The sequence below is a fragment of the Lycorma delicatula genome, chromosome 1, assembly GCF_047948215.1.
Source record: "Lycorma delicatula isolate Av1 chromosome 1, ASM4794821v1, whole genome shotgun sequence".
NCBI lineage: Eukaryota > Metazoa > Arthropoda > Insecta > Hemiptera > Fulgoridae > Lycorma > Lycorma delicatula.
Window position 1 is genome coordinate 190,505,778 of NC_134455.1, and position 19,244 is coordinate 190,525,021.

The 19,244-nt window shown below is 33.3% G+C and overlaps 1 protein-coding gene across 1 annotated transcript in view; it reads left to right on the forward strand.

The window, feature by feature from the left end:
• The first annotated feature begins 3,948 nt into the window (after positions 1-3,948).
• The window catches only part of LOC142326434 (proteasome inhibitor PI31 subunit-like), a 29,600-nt gene continuing 14,304 nt past the window's right edge, over positions 3,949-19,244 (forward strand). Inside the window, exons 1-2 of the mRNA XM_075368936.1 lie at positions 3,949-4,160; positions 17,189-17,341. Coding sequence (XP_075225051.1) covers positions 4,011-4,160; positions 17,189-17,341 — 303 coding nt within the window. The 5' untranslated portion in view covers positions 3,949-4,010. The remainder of the gene's footprint in view (positions 4,161-17,188; positions 17,342-19,244) is intronic.

The window sequence follows — 19,244 nt, forward strand, 5'->3', positions numbered from 1 at the left end:
ATAAAGAAATTGAACTAGCTACCTGTAGAAGGTAAAAGTGAGTTCAACATGTAACACAAAAATATTACACGGAAAATAACAACACAGTACCATTGAAACAAAACAAAACAAAGGACAAGAACAACAACAAAAACATAATTTATAAAACAAAACATCAACAAAAATAGAATACAAGAGAAATCAAAGTAGAGCTCTAGATCCATTCAGCAATCCTTTCCTTTGCTAAGTACACAATAAAACTCCACTATTGCCAGTTTACACAGAGATCCAACACCGACCTGATAAGATCAAGCCAACAAATGGCCTGCGTACTCATTAACTCGTACTTCGAGCACTCATAAAGAACATGGTAGGTGTCGTCAATTTTCTACACTGAGGACACATTCCAGAATATACCAGGCCGAATTTCTGCAGTCTGTCCCTAAAAGCACCATGTCCAGAAAAAATTGCATCACATATTTATTAGGGTGTCCTGAAAACCAACAACATTTGGAAAGAGATCAAGTGTATAATGTCCACCATCTGACTTGCCACAGGGCATTACCATGTTGTTCAATTTCTCTAACTTTATCCGAAGACAACTGACCGGTCTTCTTAGCAACTTATCGCTGCTGCTTCTCAGACACAATAAAGTCTATAGGTTTCACGTCTGCAATCACCAAAACTGCCTCCTGTGAAATGGTACAGTAACCACCCATTACTGTTAACAATATTACGCGTTGAGCCCGTAATATGTCCCGATAACTTTTCTATTTTAGCCTGTCCGCCCAAACAGGCGCTGCGTATAGCATAATACCCATGCACACGTCTTTATACAGGATGCTCATGGTCTTAAAGGTAAGACCCCAGTCAGGATTGACCACACATCGAATACCAAAGAAGGCATTGTAGCCCTCTCTGCGACGTATTGAAGGTGCTTCTTAAATTGCAGTTTCTCATCAAGAAACGCCCGAGGTACTTTTGATGATTGAAGTAACTTTGCATAACTTGCAATTCACTTACAGCACATTCTCTTTTTTACAGTTGGTAAATAGCAGAAGGCCACCATAAAGCAGCAGACCTACACCCAAATAATTCGAGCAATTTAGGTCACCAAATAAGGAGAATGCAACCTCATTCCGGTCCGCACAAACGCCGCACCCGTGTTATGTGCGCACCCGCACATGTTATCTCGCGTGGCATTACCAAGTTACGATCAGAACCGCCACCGGCGGAGGGAAGCCACGCCCCCAGACCCACGGTTTAACACACCCCGGCAGCGCAGCCATCCCCATAAGCGGGAGCCCCAAATCGAATCACAAACGATACCAATATAATCGTAGGACGATGTCAATGCGCCTACCTCCAACCAATCCAATGCCTAAGCCGGAATCCTACCACGATCGAGTACCTCGATTAATCTCCCTCTGCAGACCTACATACCGCAGGGGCGCAAAGAAAACCAGCCACTATAGACCACTCCTCGCGGATCATCCAGTTAATATGGAGATCCAGAAAGGAATGTATTCTCTCGAGTTCCCTAACAGCTCGTGAACGTTCGTCCTCGTATCGGGGGCAGACGTAGACTAGACAAACTCGCCTGAAAGGCACCATGCTCGGAGAGAAACTGTGTGATACACCAATTGGGGAAGACCCATCCAATCGCACCTAAATCAGACACTATAGGAAATATACAATGCGACCTGTGGACATTCGTCCCACCTGACCTGCCAAGACGCAAGGCCCCGGTCTTCAATCTCCTGCTTTAGTTCTGATGTCAGTAGGTTATTTACCTTGGAAATGTAGCGTTCCTTACGCTCATTAGCCAAGATATCTATTGGTCTGACTCCGGCTATAACACAGACTGTCCCCCGTGAGACTGTTCTATAACGGCCTATAACAGGCAGCAAGAGGAGTCGTTGGGCGCGCAGCAAAATGTCCGCAACCTCTCAATACCTAAAATCCATGCGGTAAGCCCAGACAGGCGCAGTATACAACATAATAGCTTTGCTGATGCTCTTGTAAAGGATACGCATGGTACGGTAATTGAACCCCCAATCGGGATGAATGACTACAGATTCCATAAAAAATCAGCGATCTTTTTTGTTACATACTATAGATGTTCTTTGAACCGAAAGTTCTCATCAAGGAAAACAACCACGTATTTTTGGGCCGTAACATACCGAATATGGAGACCAACCATCCGAACCCGGATTCGTCGGGAAGCAGCCAATCGGCCCCTAAGCAACATCATTATGGTTTTCTCTGAGCTGAAAATCATCTTATGTTGGAAACTCCACAATCGGAATGTCTCACAAGCATGAGCAGCTTGGAACTCTACCTCGTTACCCGAATCCTCTTCAATCAGTAGCATCGTGTCGTTAGCATAAACGACGACACGACAACCACTTGGCAACCTTAAACGCAACATCGAATCGAATTCTATGTTCCAAAGAAGTGGACTCAGAACACTGCCCTGAGGGCATCCTTTAGTTAAGGTCTTACGAACCTCCGAGCGGCCATCACGCAGGGAAACGGTCCGATGGCTGAAATAACTTGAGAGCACTTCTAGTTCATTTCGTGTACACTTACGTCTTTTCATCTGAAACTGGGCAGAGGGCCACCATAAGTTGTTAAATGCCCCGGATATGTCCAGAAAAATCCCTAATACATATTTACATGGACTAGAGGAAGCTATATCCATCACCTTTAGTATGGCATCCTCAGTGCTCTTTCCCGGTCGGAAACCATACGGATTGTCTATTAGCTAATGATCAGTGGCCAATCTAACATTAATACGCAAATACAGGACCTTCTTAAAAGCCTTGTCAGTCACGGGTAAGAGTGTTAGCGGATGGTAAGAAGAACTAACAGTAGGATCTTTGTCGCCACCTCTGAACAACACCAAGTCTCCACGCTTCCAACACGCGGAAAGTGGCTGGCGAAGAATAAGCTATTATATAGTCTAGTTAGAGGACCAAGGACTACTGGAAGCGCTCAGATGAGGAGCTTCACTGTGATACAATCATATCCGGAGTCCTTGTGTCGTGCCGTACTACAGATCACTGGCGCACCTCCACCTCGGTGATAGAGAAGATTGTAAGTTGGTTTCGAAAATCGCAACTTCCCGCTTGACACGCCGGTGGTATGAAACCTCACTCACCATAGTGTCATCTAGGAGCAAATCATTCAGCAAAATTATAAGGAAACGGTCCTTATCAATTACCACACCCTCGGAGGACATCTTTTCTGCGCTTATGTCCAAGGGCTTTATATACAACACCTATTCCCTTGCTCTTGAACGAAGGAGCGCCAGGAATTAGCCTTGGAATACCTAATGCTATGAAAGTACCTAGCTCTCCTGCGGTAATCCGCAGTTAGGGCCGAACGCCGATTGGGATCACCTTCTTGCTGTGTAGCCCTTCTGAGTCGATTCACAGACTGCTTCATTGCTGTCAGATGTCTTCCAATAAACAGGGAAATATTCTCCAAACTACAATTTATTAATACACGTGTGACAACTCTTACACCCCCCACGGAACTGAGTGACCTGTCGCCGCACTCGCAGATGGTATGCGGTCTCTCCAGGTTCACTATCAGGCAGTAAATCGTCTAGTAATTTGTGTAAAATCTCAGAAGTATCCAAAATTACACTAAACCTGGTCAAGATTACACTAAATGTCGAGATTACACTAAACGTCGTTTCTGACCCAAGACTCTATGTAGAGTCTTGGGGCGTCGTATACTACGCCGCAGGGATCCCTGTTACAAAAAAATGTGTATATGTAATTTAATAGACACAAAGAAGTCATGTGGCGTCAACATTAGATATTTAATAAAATTTCAAATAACCAGTCAGTATTGAGTTTTAGCTCAAATCAGAGAGTAACTCTCACTAATTGTAATATTGTTTTCATTTGTAGGCGTTGTATTCAATGGTTACTCAAATTGAACGAGTGAGTAAGGAGTATTGATATTTAAAATTCCTTTCGGATATCTTTTGAACTCGCTGTTGTGTTGTATGTATTGAAATGGCTTCGACGGATCGTAATTTAAAATTTTGGGAGCTTGTGTATAAAACGGTGGAAAAAGATTTAAAAAAAGAAGAAGATGTGTTAGTTGCATTTATTCATTTGGTCTTAATTAATAACAATTACCGCAGTATCGGCTTGGGAGACAGTGTAAGTTGATAAAAATTGTATTTTCGTTGTTTATGATCAATCTGTGTTTATACAAACACTGTTTATAAAAACATTGTTGCCCTAATAATAGTTTATTGTTCGTTAATTAATACAGAGTTAATGCGTTAAAGTGTGTTCATACGTTAAGTTGCTTATTCATTCTTAACCTAGAATAAATGAAACTATGCTGTCTTTCGTCATCAGGATTTGAGCTTTATAAGTCATAGAATTTTATATTTATATGAAAATCGACAATGCTTGAAGTTACATAATGTTGATAAAACTGCCAGTTACTATTTATCAGTCATTTAAATTAACACCAAATTGATGTAGAACAGTAAATTTGTAACCTTAACATTAAGGTTATGTATTACAGTATCATTTACTCACTTATCGTACTTTTAAGGGTTCCCCTAACTTTCCTATGATAAGTTAGGTACAAATCTTTCATTAACTTCAGATTGTACATATTTAACCAATTTAAACACAGTATCTTGTTCCACAGATAATATTTTTATAAATATAGTATTTCTGCAATAAATTAAAGCAAAAATTTAATGAAAACTGAAAAAACTGTTTAACGTTTTACTTAAATAACATTTAAATTATGTATCCTAAATGGTATAATTCATCCATTGATATATTAGTATAGTTAGTTATAGTATAAACAATCGGCCAAATTTTTGGTAGTGTTTGAAAAAGTACACCATTGTATTACATAATTTAATATAAATGGGAATAAATTGAAAATTTATCATTTTTTTATTAAATAAATGATTATTTAGATTTTAAAATTTTCATTAGTGTATATTTCTAGTACTGTGTGGAAGAAGGTTTGTGCAATTTGCAGATCACCAAAAAATTCTCTTAGATTCATTCATGAAGGAGAACTTTTATCATCTTTTGTAGTGGCAACTAACTTGGCAGATAGTTTCTGATCAGTGTCTCTCACATCATCATACACTAATGAATTTCAAATTTACAAGATACAGATGGAAGGTTGTTAAACATTGGTGAATTAAATGCTTCATTTGCATTCAGTGAGTTGTCTCACACACAATAAAACACTCACGTGACAACTCCCCATGACCTGACAACATTCATCTCAGTATGCTCTCACACCTTCCCAATTCGGTGCTACAACACTTATTGTGTATTTATAATGGTTTATTCTCCGCACAAGTCTTCCCACCATCTGGTTAGAAGCCATTGCCATACCAGTACTTAAACCTGGTAAAGACAAAACATGCCTCTCAAGCTACTACCTTATCTCCTTGATGAGCGTTAAGAATGCAAAGTGATGGTGAACTGCAAGCTTACTTGGTACTTTGGGGGACATGGCCTTTTATCTCCAGAGCAGTGTGGTTTCTGCCAAGGATGATCTTGCATTGACAGTTTAATGTCACTGGAAGCAGTTATTCTAAACTATCTGTGTTTGTGATTGAGATTCTTTATTGGGTAGCATCACCTTGGAGAATAGAATGCCTCAAGGAAGTGTATTAGGTGCCACCTTGTTTGCTATGATCATCAACAGTATTACTAATTGTGTGCAACCACCTTTTTCATTCTTTATTAGTTAAATACATTACATCCCATTCAACAGTCGCAGCTGAGAGACTACTAAGAACACTATATTTCACCTTGAATGAAGGTTGGCTCAAGGTTACCAACTTTCTTCTCTCACCTGTAGGACCCTTTTATTCCATTATTTAATTGCTATTTCTTCTGATGTTAAGTTTTTTTTTTTTATCGCTATCTTGAGTGGGTCAAACACATCAAATAATTAAGAACAAAATGATCCAAACTTCTAGTTTTGGGGCGAATCCTTAGTAACAATAATTTGTGAGCCAATCGCTCATGTATCTTGCATTTTTATTATTCCTTAGTTAGTTCCTGTTTAGTTTATGGTTGTGTTGCCTACTCTTAAGTGTGTATCATGCACAGAGTAGTGTCGCCTACTCTTAAGCGCATGATACCATGCTTAAAATGCTGGATGCTGTACATCATGCTTTCCTTTGTCTCTATACGTGCCTTTAGATGAAGTTCTGCTGCAAGCATACTAGTTAACTGCAGTGAGCCATCACTTTGGGATAGACATTAGCTTCTAGTATCTTACTTTGCCAATCTTAAAGGACAACCAAATCACCCAGTTTTTAAAGCAGTCCATGCAAGTCCTCATTCCCAAAGGTATGAGGACCATCCACAATATTCGCACCTGTAGGTGTTCGTACTCAGTGTTTACTACACCTTGCGAATTTTGACATACTTTCTATTTTTCAAACCTTTCCATGTTCATATCCTCTGTGGAGAATCAACACAATAAATTTTAATTTTGGCCTTACCATACACAATAAAAAATCAACAGCTTTGTTTGTCTTTCAGCAAATGTTTTACCAATTTCTCTCCAAGACAAACCCAGATGCAGTAGTATGCACAGATGGATCAAAGCAGAATGATACTATTGGAGTTGCATTTGTTATTAATGACAGAATCTATATATTTGGCCTACCTAATTTTACAAATGACTTTACTGCTGAACTGTACGCCATCAATAAGGCTTTGAATATCATTAACCCAAAGTATAATTTCCTTATTTGTACTAACTCGTGTAGTGCACTCCAAGCTTTAGAAGATTTGTACTCAGGACATGATATCACATTGGTGGCATCCCATTGAGGTGTGGCTTATTACTGTGAGATGTAAAAAGTTATAGGATCAAAAGATGACCTCTGTTAAAGCCCATCAGGGCTAGGAATGGGGAGGATGGTGTGGCGACCGGAATTTTCACAAGGCGAGTGTCTTCCTCTATGGAGGTTGAGATGTGGACATCATATTGTCATCAAAATTTATATTGAAATTGCTCAGTTAAACCGTTGGAACACACAGGTGAGTTTCTGCTGGATCTCTAGCCATGTGGGAATTCCGGATAATGAACAAGCCGATCCTTTGCTTAAGACACATGTAGTCAACCACCTTTCACCACTCTTGTTACTACTGCTGATTTCATTAATTCTGTAACACTCTGAACAAAGAGGCAAGGTGATAGGAATGTTGCAGTGGATAATAAACTCCGACATATCAAAGATACTGAGTTGCCATGGAATTCTTCATGCAGAAACATTCACTGGGAGGAAGTAGTCCTCTACTGATTGCAGGTGGAACATACCAGAGCCACTCATGAGTATCTGATGTCAGCAGAAACTATACCACTATGTGCATATGATGCAACTGCTGCTTGAATGTGTGCCACATCCTTATAGATTGCATATGTTATGTGACCTTATATCATAAATTTAAATTGTCCAGAAAGATTTGTTGAATCCTGGGCAGTGATCAGAAAGTTTTAGACCAGTTGATATTTCTATGATGTATTAGTTTTTTGCATAAAATTTAATATTGTTTTTGTTATGTGAAACATTCATTTTTGTTTATTTGTATATATATATTTTGTTTTGGTATTGAACATTTTATTATTGTTTTTCTTATAGTTGTTATGAGTCTTTTATGTTAGTTCTTTAATCTTTCTGTTATTCAAGAAGGGGCTTTTTATACCTTCTTAGACTTTGTTAAATTTTATTTTTGTTATTTTAAATTTTTATTTTTTTGTCTTATTGCCAAGATTCTGATTGTGATATTAGTTTTAAGTAAGGTTTTAGTGATATTTTATCTGTATTATTAGTTTTAGTATTTTAGTTTTTAGTCTAGTTATAGTTGTTTTTTTGTTTTAATATTTTATTCCAGGCAATGATAACGCAAAAAAGTAGTGTATTCAGATTTCCTTGATTTACTTAATCAGCTTTTATTTTTCTTAATCAATTTTTTCTGGTGTCTTTTTTTTTTTTTGAAATGCATTTTCAGCCCTGGTTATATGGCAAACATCATTTGCTTAAGCCCTTTTATTTTGTATAATATAAGGGCTATAATAAAGTTTTAAAAATACTCTTTTAATACTCTTAGTTATTTGAAAATTGAATCCTAATGCATCATATGCTCCTACCTGTAAAGCAGGAACATCATATAATGTTAACTGTAAAATCTGTAAATACAGTATGGAAGGTTTTGTCATAAAACACTTGACTCACTGGGATTTTGAGTCTAACTATGACTACAAAGATATTATTTCAGAACTTCTACATTTGAGAGTGCTTAAAGATAAAATATAGGGATTTCGACCCGAGCAGTGAATTTTTATGTTTGTACTTTTCACTGAAAATAAATGGTCCACTAGCTTTTTCCTCAGCTTTAACAGTATGTACATTATTTCTAATATGACTTACATAGTACATTTGCAAGAGGTTTATAGCCTTAATTTGTAAGCCTATTTTTATATCCAAGCACCTTTCCATCTGTATGAGGTTATCCTCTTTAATTTCTTTACCTTAGAGCTCATCCTTTCCTGGAAATTTTTTGTATTACAAATTCGTCCTCATAAGATTTGTTTTCATAAATCCCTTTGTATCAAAATATATTATAGATTTATAGAATATTTTACACCTTGACTTTCAGCATAGCTAGTTGTAAACTGATATTGCTCCATCAGCTTGTCCCTTGTAATTTGTATTACAGTCTGCACCATGCTTACCATATTCCAATTTCGAGACCATCTAGCCATAGCAGTATTTTCTGATGCATTCTAATTTTGAAACTTATCAAGAGTTGAAGCTTGTTATAGTTATATTTTTAGTGATATAACCTGTGTTTAAAAGAAATAAATTTAAATTTAAAAGAAAGGAAAATAATGAGTTATTAATTATTAAGTGAGGGATTGATTTAAACAGTTGAGATTGAAAGTACACAATAAACCTGAAGTTTCAGAATTTTGTTTCTTAGGTAGTAAAACTGCAAAGAACGAACAGAATAATAGAATGTCAGGAGCAAACTAGTATTAGTTAAGGCATGCAAATTCTTGTGCAGAAAATAAATCTGCTTGTATTATACATAGATGTGGGAATTAAGTAAGGGTATTAGAGTTCAGGTCTTTAAGACAGCAAAGGAAGGGTAGTAAAATAGCCAGAAATACTAAGAATGAAGGTTTTTAAAATTTGGTGTTTCAGAATATTAAAAATATAGTTGCTAAAGCATATGTTGAAAAGAGATCTTATGACTTTTAATTAATTTGAGAAGAAAGTAGTGTCTGGTATAAAGTGTTAAAACAAAAAGATAGAGAAAGAGTGAAATATATCATTAATTGTGATATGAGAAAAGAGAACAAATCCTTAAGTAAGAAGGTTATCACATAATATAAAGAACTGCATAAATATGTCAAACTAAAAGTAAAATCTGATTACAAACAAAAATTCATAAACTTGACATTTTTTATTCACTCACAATGCTTTTCATTAACTCACAATGGTTTATGTTTGTCCTCAAATCTTGCATCCTTAATTTAACATACTTCCTGACATTGCCGATTGATGAAATTTTGCACAGTTACTAAGGTTGGGTGACAATACAATATTCGACCATTACTTTTGCAAACATCTTCTTGTGAAAGGGGTAAATTAAGAGTGCATGCAGTGTAATAATAAACTTCCTGACATTGCCTATTGATGAAATTTTGCACAGTTACTAAGATTGGGTGACAATTACAACATTCCACCATTACTAATTTAAACATCTCCTTTGAAGCTTCACTATTTCACTACTTTGTATTGTAAATGTTTGATTGAAAATTTGTTTGGTTTTTTAAGTGTATTAGAATTTTCAATATATGATGTTATCTTTTGAAATCCAAATTAACCCACTAATTAAACTCGTGCATTGTATGATAATAATTTGATTAAAGTATAACGAGAAAGTATAAAGCAAGTTTTTAAAAATTTTGAAGGTAAATGATATAATATATTATCCATTTTATACACCGTGACTTTTTTTTTTGTCTTCAGTCATTTGACTGGCTTGATGCAGCTCTCCAAGATTCCCTATCTAGTGCTAGTCGTTTCATTTCAGTATATCCTCTACATCCTACATCCCTAACAATTTGTCTTACATATTCCAAACGTGGCCTGCCTACACAATTTTTTCCTTCTACCTGTCCTTCCAATATTAAAGCGACTATTCCAGGATGCCTTAGTATGTGGCCTATAAGTCTGTCTCTTCTTTTAACTATATTTTTCCAAATGCTTCTTTCTTCATCTATTTCCCGCAATACCCTTTCATTTGTCACTTTATCCACCCATCTGATTTTTAACATTCTCCTATAGCACCACATTTCAAAAGCTTCTAATCTTTTCTTCTCAGATATTCCGATTGTCCAAGTTTCACTTCCATATAAAGCGACCCTCCAAACATACACTTTCAAAAATCTTTTCCTGACATTTAAATTAATTTTTGATGTAAACAAATTATATTTCTTACTGAAGGCTCGTTTCGCTTGTGCTATTCGGCATTTTATATCGCTCCTGCTTCATCCATCTTTAGTGATTCTACTTCCCAAATAACAAAATTCTTCAACCTCCATAATCTTTTCTCCTCCTATTTTCACATTCAGTGGTCCATCTTTGTTATTTCTACTACATTTCATTACTTTTGTTTTCTTCTTGTTTATTTTCATGCGATAGTTCTTGCGTAGGACTTCATCTATGCCGTTCATTGTTTCTTCTAAATCCTTTTTATTCTCGGCTAGAATTACTATATCATCAGCAAATCGTAGCATCTTTATCTTTTCACCTTGTACTGTTACTCCGAATCTAAATTGTTCTTTATCATTAACTGCTAGATCCATGTAAAGATTAAAAAGTAACCGAGTTAGGAAACATCCTTGTCGGACTCCCTTTCTTATTACGGCTTCTTTCTTATGTTCTTCAATTATTACTGTTGCTGTTTGGTTCCTGTACATGTTAGCAATTGTTCTTCTATCTCTGTATTTGAACCCTAACTTTTTTAAAATGCTGAACATTTTATTCCAGTCTACGTTATCGAATGCCTTTTCTAGGTCTATAAACGCCAAGTATGTTGGTTTGTTTTTCTTTAATCTTCCTTCTGCTATTAATCTGAGGCCTAAAAGTGCTTCCCTTGTCCCTATACTTTTCCTGAAACCAAATTGGTCTTCTCCTAACACTTCTTCCACTCTCCTCTCAATTCTTCTGTATAGAATTCTAGTTAAGATTTTTGATGCATGACTATTTAAACTAATTGTTCTGTATTCTTCACATTTATCTGCCCCTGCTTTCTTTGGTATCATGACTATAACACATTTTTTGAAGTCTGAAGGAAATTCCCCTTTTTCATAAATATTACACACCAGTTTGTATAATCTATCAATCGCTTCCTCACCTGCACTGCTCAGTAATTCTACAGGTATTCCGTCTATTCCAGGAGCCTTTCTGCCATTTAAATCTTTTAATGCTCTCTTAAATTCAGATCTCAGTATTGTTTCTCCCATTTCATCTTCCTCAACTTCCTCTTCTTCCTCTATAACACCATTTTCTAATTCATTTCCTCCATATAACTCTTCAATATATTCCACCCACCTATCGACTTTACCTTTCGTATTATAAATCGGTGCACCATCTTTGTTTAACACATTATTGGATTTTAATTTATGTACCCCAAAATTTTCCTTAACTTTCCTGTATGCTCCGTCTACTTTACAAATGTTCATTTCTCTATCCACTTCTGAACTCTTTTCTTTAATCCATTCTTCTTTTGCTAGTTTGCACTTCCTGTTTATAGCATTTCTTAATTGCCAATAGTTCCTTTTACTTTCTTCATCACTAGCATTCTTATATTTTCTACGTTCATCCATCAGCTGCAATATATAAACCCAAGGTTTTCTACTAGTTCTCTTTATTCCGCCTAAGTTTGCTTCTGCTGATTTAAGAATTTCCTTTTTAACATTCTCCCATTCTTCTTCTACATTTTCTACCTTATCTTTTTTACTCAGACCTCTTGCGATGTCCTCCTCATTACCTCCTCTTCCTCAAGCTTCTCTAAATTCCACCGATTCATCTGACACCTTTTCTTCAGGTTTTTAAACCCCAATCTACATTTCATTATCACCAAATTATGGTCGCTATCAATATCTGCTCCAGGGTAAGTTTTGCAGTCAACGAGTTGATTTCTAAATCAATCACAACGTGACAATTTATTTAAAATTTCCCCCAGCTGTCTTTGCTTCTAAGTATTTTATGATCTTTCAGTTAATTTACCTGACCCAAAAATTGAAAAATAGAACCATGCACAGGCTGTTCATACATACAGGTTTGTAAGTTTATGATTTTTGTGGTATGAAAAACATTATCAGACTACAATATGAAGTTCAAAAACCACACCAAAATGGATGATCCACATCACATCAATTTGTAGTTAGAATTAAAAATGGGAGGATAATAAGATTTAAAACAAAAATACAAATCAAAACTGGCATGTAAAAAACAAAAATGCATATATATTAGTTCATGGTGGTCTACGTTTTAAACGCGTGTGCCAAAAACTGTCATAGGTTTTCATAAATTTAGAGTATTATTTATAATATTTACAAAAATCTAGAAAGTACATTTTCACCTCATACAGCTCTCTCTTTCTCTCTTCTCTTTCTGCTTCATGAATTTTAAAATCCAATGATTCAGTGACCTGTTATTTTGTTATTTGTTTATTTATTCCAAGTACAAATATTTGAAAGCACACAGAGAAAGCTTACATTTCTTTCCATGAGACAAAGAATTGTCTGCAAATATAACATAAAATAAAAAAGGGTTGTGTGAATATACATAATACAGTATATACAATGGAAGTATGCAGAAATAAAATAGGAAAATAAATAAGCCTGAAAAAGAATACACAGTAATAATAAATTACAATAATAATCATGTTTAGCATATCAGTTCAGAAGGAAGTAATAACAATGATAAACATAATTTTTGTTTCCTAACATGAGATGCATGATTTTAATTTGTTTTTTTATGCTGAAAACGAATACAAACTCAGAATCTTTCTATCGCCCACCATTTTTAAAAAATAAATTTATTTTTATTAAATGATTTTTTTTTTTTTCATTTTTCATTGTGTAGTTAGTATTTTAAGCTCCTATATTGTATTTTGTTTGCTCATTTTTTATTGTTTAAATTTGTTAATACAATTTGTAACCTATAAATAAACAATACTAGACAAAAAATTAAATCATATCATAGTCACATATTATGACATCATATTTAATACTGAAGAGTGAGCCTTCATGGTCAAGATTAATCATGTCTGTGCAGGTCAAAACATGTAGCCGAAAACACAGCTGTGTTGTTTGTATTAAGCACTGGATTTAGGAATGAATTAATTTTGTTCAATCTTATTGCTCTCTTTAAGTTAGTCAACAGTGCAGTGTCATAATGCCTCAAAACTGTGTAAATGATGTGGATGTCTTTTGCTATGTATGTGGTGAGTTTACTGTAAAATCAAATAGAAAAAATATTACACCTTTAATTAAAAAAGCATATCATTTATACTTTCAGTGTAAAATTTGTGATCAGGATAAGGTGTGGGCTCGTCTTATAGTATGCACTAATTGTTCTGCATATTTAAGAGGATGGCTGAAAGGTACACGGAAGCTTTGGCATTTGGTGTACCTATGGTTTGGCGTTCCAAGGATCATGTAACAGATTGTTACTTTTGTTTAACAAGTGTGTCTAGAATTTCCAAAAAAATCTAAACATACTGTAAAATAAGCTTCATTGTAATCTGCAATCAGGCCTGTACCTCACATTGAAATTATTCCGTTTCCTGAACCACCTGTGAATGTGTTTCGAAAGCAGCGATGAAGAATCGGGCAGTTCTGAAGAAGACAATGATTTTGATTTTGAATTACCTTCCAATAAGCCACATCTTATATCACAAGTTGAATTAAATAACTTGGTTAAGAATTTAAATTTATCATAAAATCAAGCTGAACTGTTAGGATCAGGACTGCAAGGTTGGAATTTACTTTAAAAGAAATACAAAAATTTCGGGCTTTCAAAACCGAGAAACAGAACTTTCTCAGTACTTTTTTGATAAAAATAATTTGATTTATTGGACAAATATTGATGAGCTTATGTTGCTCTTAGGACAAGTTCATAAACCTGAGGAATGGCGCCTTTTCATAGATTCGTACACGAATAGTTTAAAAGTGGTTCTGTACACAACGTTAACAAATATCCTTTGATACCAAATGTTTATGGTATTAATTTGAAAGAGACATATGATCTGATGAAAGACGTTCTTGAAAAAGTAAATTATAAAAAACATAGGTGATGATTACAAAGTTATAGCTATTTTGTTAGGCCTGCAGTTACGCTATACTAAGTACATGTGTTTTCTTTGCGAATGGGACAGCCGAGTTAGGGAAAAACATTATATTACCAAAGAGTGGAGCAACAACTCCAAATGGGGAAAATATTATTGATGAGCCCTTAGTTGAACCCAAATAAATATTTTTACCTCCTCTCGATATCAAGCTAGGACTAATGAAAAATTTTGTAAAAGCAATGAAGGATAGTCTCGGATTTTCTTATATCAGGCAGAAATTTTCGAATCTAAGTGAAGGAATATTTGTTGATCCTCAAATAAGAGAGTTGGTCAAACAAAGATGATGTATTTAATTCAATGTTAAATAATGTAGAAAGTGCAGCTTGGGCTTCATTTAAAGGCGTTTGCAAAAAATTTCTCGGCAAACAAAAATTCGACAATTACTACGATTGTTAATCAACTTTATACAGAGCTGTGGGATGTAATATGTCGTTGAAAATACATTTCCTTTACTCACATCTGGATTTTTTCCCGGACAACCTTGAGGACGTAAGTGATGAACACGGTGAACGTTTCGACCAAGACATTTGGGTGATCGAAAGCCGCTATAAAGGGAAATGGAATACTAACATGCTAGCAGATTACTATTGAACATTAATTCGGGGTGTGCCTGAGGTTATTTATAAAAGAAAAGCGTCAGCGGAATCTTTCTATCACAGGTATGATCATGCAAAATTATGAATTTCACAGATTTTAACTATATTTTCCCTTAATATTTTTTGAAGTGTAATTTATTTAAAACTAAGGGTGATAAAAAAATTGTATTTTCAGTGTAATTTTAGTTTTCTTCCTCCTGTGTTGTCACATTCCATCTTAGCAGCACTACTCGCATCATATGTTCTGTGATATTTTATTTTTGTATCATTTTCCCCAAATTTTTTTTCATTAGATCTATGTTTACAGTAATTATTTTATTTTCTAAAGCACGCATCTCTTCAGTTAGTTTTGTTTTTCTACTTTTCACATTTTATTATAAATTTTGCTTGTTGATGCAATTCTCTACTTTCATAATCTGTTATTCATCCATTTTTTCCTGCTTTTTCGTGTGTATCCATCAGTTTTTTGATATTTTCTAATTATCTTAGATTTCCTATTTTAGTAACTTTCTATAGAATGTAATTTATTTTATAAATTACTTCTTTGGAACTATTTGCTTTTTAAAATTTATTAATTTGTTTTCAAATTTATTTTATTTTATTTTATTTATCTTTGTTAATGAAAAAGATTACTACTATAGCACAGGTGATATGTTTTTTTAATCTGATCGTAATTTGTTTGCTCCTAAATTTATTTTACAGTTCATAGTTAGGTTTCAAATTTGTTAATGTATTTTCTAATTAATCAATTTTTATAACTTCTGTGCATGAGATTATGTTCTGTTGAAAATTTAACTTTTGTCAACTTTCAGTTTGCTCCTTTCTTTTTATGTTCTCAGCTTCTTTTGTTTCTTAAAATTGCACTTAATGACTGTTTTTGGACATGTTTTACAATTCATAATTTGGTTTTCAAAATCTTACCTAACGCCTATTTGTAATCGTTGTAAATTCTAACCTAAATTTAAATTAAATTGAATTGGATTGTTTAAATTGGTGAATTTATTTTATTTTATTATAAATTATTTTGTTATATGGATTTCTTAATACGTCGACGGACGATATTTTTTTAAAAAACGTAAAAGTTAAATTAATAGCAGCATGATTCATTAGTTATCAAAAATTCCTTCTTAAAATAGAATTTTAAGAAATATGACATCATGTTTGAAAAATGAACAAACGTTTTCTATACAAAGAGCGTTACAGATTTGATAATTCGGAGACATAATGGTGGGGTTAAACCGGTGAGACCATTGGAAAGCGTCAGTTTTCTGTTGGATTTCGACGTGGGTTGGTTTAGTGCAGTGAATATGTTAAGAAAATTGATCAGGAAATTCATAAACTATGATTTGTACAGAATACAGGAATGAAAATTTATGTCAAAGGCCTCTCCATAAAAACATTTCATGGATTTATCAGAACATTGCTTATCCGTCGACTTTTTTTAAATAACATTAAAAAATATTATTATTGAAAATGTAACATGTTATAATGACAAATTGTGTTTAAAATTATAATTAAGATTAATTTTGGATTGGCCAATTCCTTAGTATTACAAATATTAATAAGATATTTTGTTAAGTTCTGATGTGTGCAAGTAGTTACATTATAGTGGTTCTACGAACTCAAGTAGACTAGTTATGGGAGTACTGAGTCAAATGTGTCTATTGTCATTTTACTTTATTATTATAAGTAATGTCTATTATCCATCGCTGTTAGTAATATTTTTTTGATTTGTTAAGTTATTGTAATTTTTTTTGTCAATTTCGAGAGAGAAGATCCCAACAATAGTAAGTTTATTTTTTGTTTATTAAAAATTATAAAATTTTGTTTTTTGTGTTTTATATTAATTTGATGATTTATCAGAAACTCGCACTATACAATATGTATTTTACCTTTCTGCATCTTGTAGTCTAACCAATGTATGTCTTATGATTTTGAAAAAAAATGACTTGCAAATATAACTTAAAAATTAGTTTAGACAGTAAAGCATTTATATTATCAAGGACATATCATCAGGTCATGCTGAGATATTTCACAATTCTCATTTAGTAAAAGAAAAATCAACGTAAATTTTTTTATTTAAAAAAAAAGAAGTTATTTCTTATTAGCGTTAGTTTTAATGATATTTAATTTCATTTGTTTGATGATTTACAGAAAGATATTATTGGAAATGAAAAAGCCAGTGAATTGTTACCAGAAAACTGGAATGCTGATTCTTCTTGCTATGCATTAAGGTACTTGAATGGTGATAAACTTTATCTTCTTAAAGTAATACCTTCAGGTGATAATGTTATAGTGACTCTCATAGTAAGTATATTTACTAATGTATTCATTATTTTGAATATTTCACTTAAAAAAACAATTTTTTTTTTCAGTTCATGAGTGACTTTGAAATTAATAAAACTTTATACTTTTATGATAGAAGAGTGTGAGTGATCTTTTTAATTAAAAAAATAAAATAAATTATAATTTTGTTAGTAAAGATGTAAGAATTTGTATAGGCTGCTGTCAATGCTCCAAAAAAGTGACCAAAACATTTCTCTAATTAGTTGTTGTTTATTGTTCACTTTTTCATTTATACTGACGAATTATCTTTCATCATTATAGAAGAAAAATTACTTTTATGATACAAGTGATATGGATTTAAATGCAATTATAATTTATGTTTGATTGTAATTTGGTTTCAAAATCTCTGCTTAACTGCTGTATAGTGTATGCGATATTATTATTCTTGTTATCATCTGGTCTTATCTATTTATATTTTATTATTACCATGTATATAACTTAATAAGATGGTATTAAAAAAAATATATTGTTTATTGTAACCTTAAACAATTAGCATAAAATTAGTAATGTAGAACATTGATTTTCTTTTTTGTTAGTTTATGGTCTCTTGTTCTTGTTCTTTATGTTTTGATGTGTATATATGTTAGCTGCAAGTGTGTGGCATAGGATGATTTATTAAGTGAATAAGTAATGAGTATGTTGGTTTTCTGTGAATTTCAAAATTGCTAACATTCCTTTTGTTTATGATATCTAGATAATTTAATAAGTTTGTACTCTTTTCAGAACTTGTATCCTATATCATCATTACATATAAATTTTGGTATGCAAAAGAATTGCTGTGCCAGCCTTAGAGTAAGCATGAGTAAATAAAATGTGGCTATATAATTCAAATAACATGTGACTATATTTGCCCCACAGCTATTGAGTTTTTTTATTATCTGTCAGAATTTTCCATTCACAACGTCAGACATTTTCTGATAATCTAACTTTCCTATAATTATTTAATAAAAACTGGTTGGTGATACTTAAGGATTCGTGAACTTCATTGATTATTAAAAGCTTCCAAAATAAATTTTTTTCTTTAAGTTTCCTAGATTTCATCAATCTCACTGACTTGAGAGTGAGTGATTTTAATTCTTTGTTATCTGTTTTCTTACTTTAAATTTATGATTCCATTTTTTCACATTTTGTCTGTAATAATTGTCCTATGTCAACAGAAAGAAGTTGGCAATGATTTTCAACTGTAGATTTTCAGTCTTACAAAGGAATTGAGTAACTGAATGTATCTTGTACTTTGTGGGATTTGAAATTGACACAGCTGTTTTAAACATACTGTGGTATGATTAAAACATACCGTATGTTTTAAACATATCATTTTTGGAACTGAAATATAGAAAATTACATATCTAGCGTATGCTGTTAAGACATATCAATGTTGCTGACTTTATTATTACTGCCTATTATGGCAGTATTTATGGCACTATTTATTATGACTTTAAAATTATTGAAAAATCATTTTTGTTGTATTTTTAATAGCTTTGGGATTTTTCCTTCTTAATACCCTTTATTTATGGTGTAACCAAATATTTTCTCTGAATCTAGCTTGTTAGATGAAAGTGCTTACAGTTCTATTTAATTGTCTGGGGCAGTTTATTACTACTGTTGCTTTTCAGAAATAAAAATCATGGTTTAACATGCACTGGATACAGAGGAATTTTTCAGTTGCACTGTATACTAGAAAAATTTCTTCCTAGTTGTTAAACTGTACAACTTTTGTTGTTATTATAACATCTAATAATAACTTATGTAAAGTACGTAGAAAATTATTAATAGCACAAATCTGCGATGGTTGTTTTTTTTTTAGTTTTTAATTGATTCTTATGTATCTTTTAGCGCTCAATCTGAAAATAATTTTTTTTTTCTC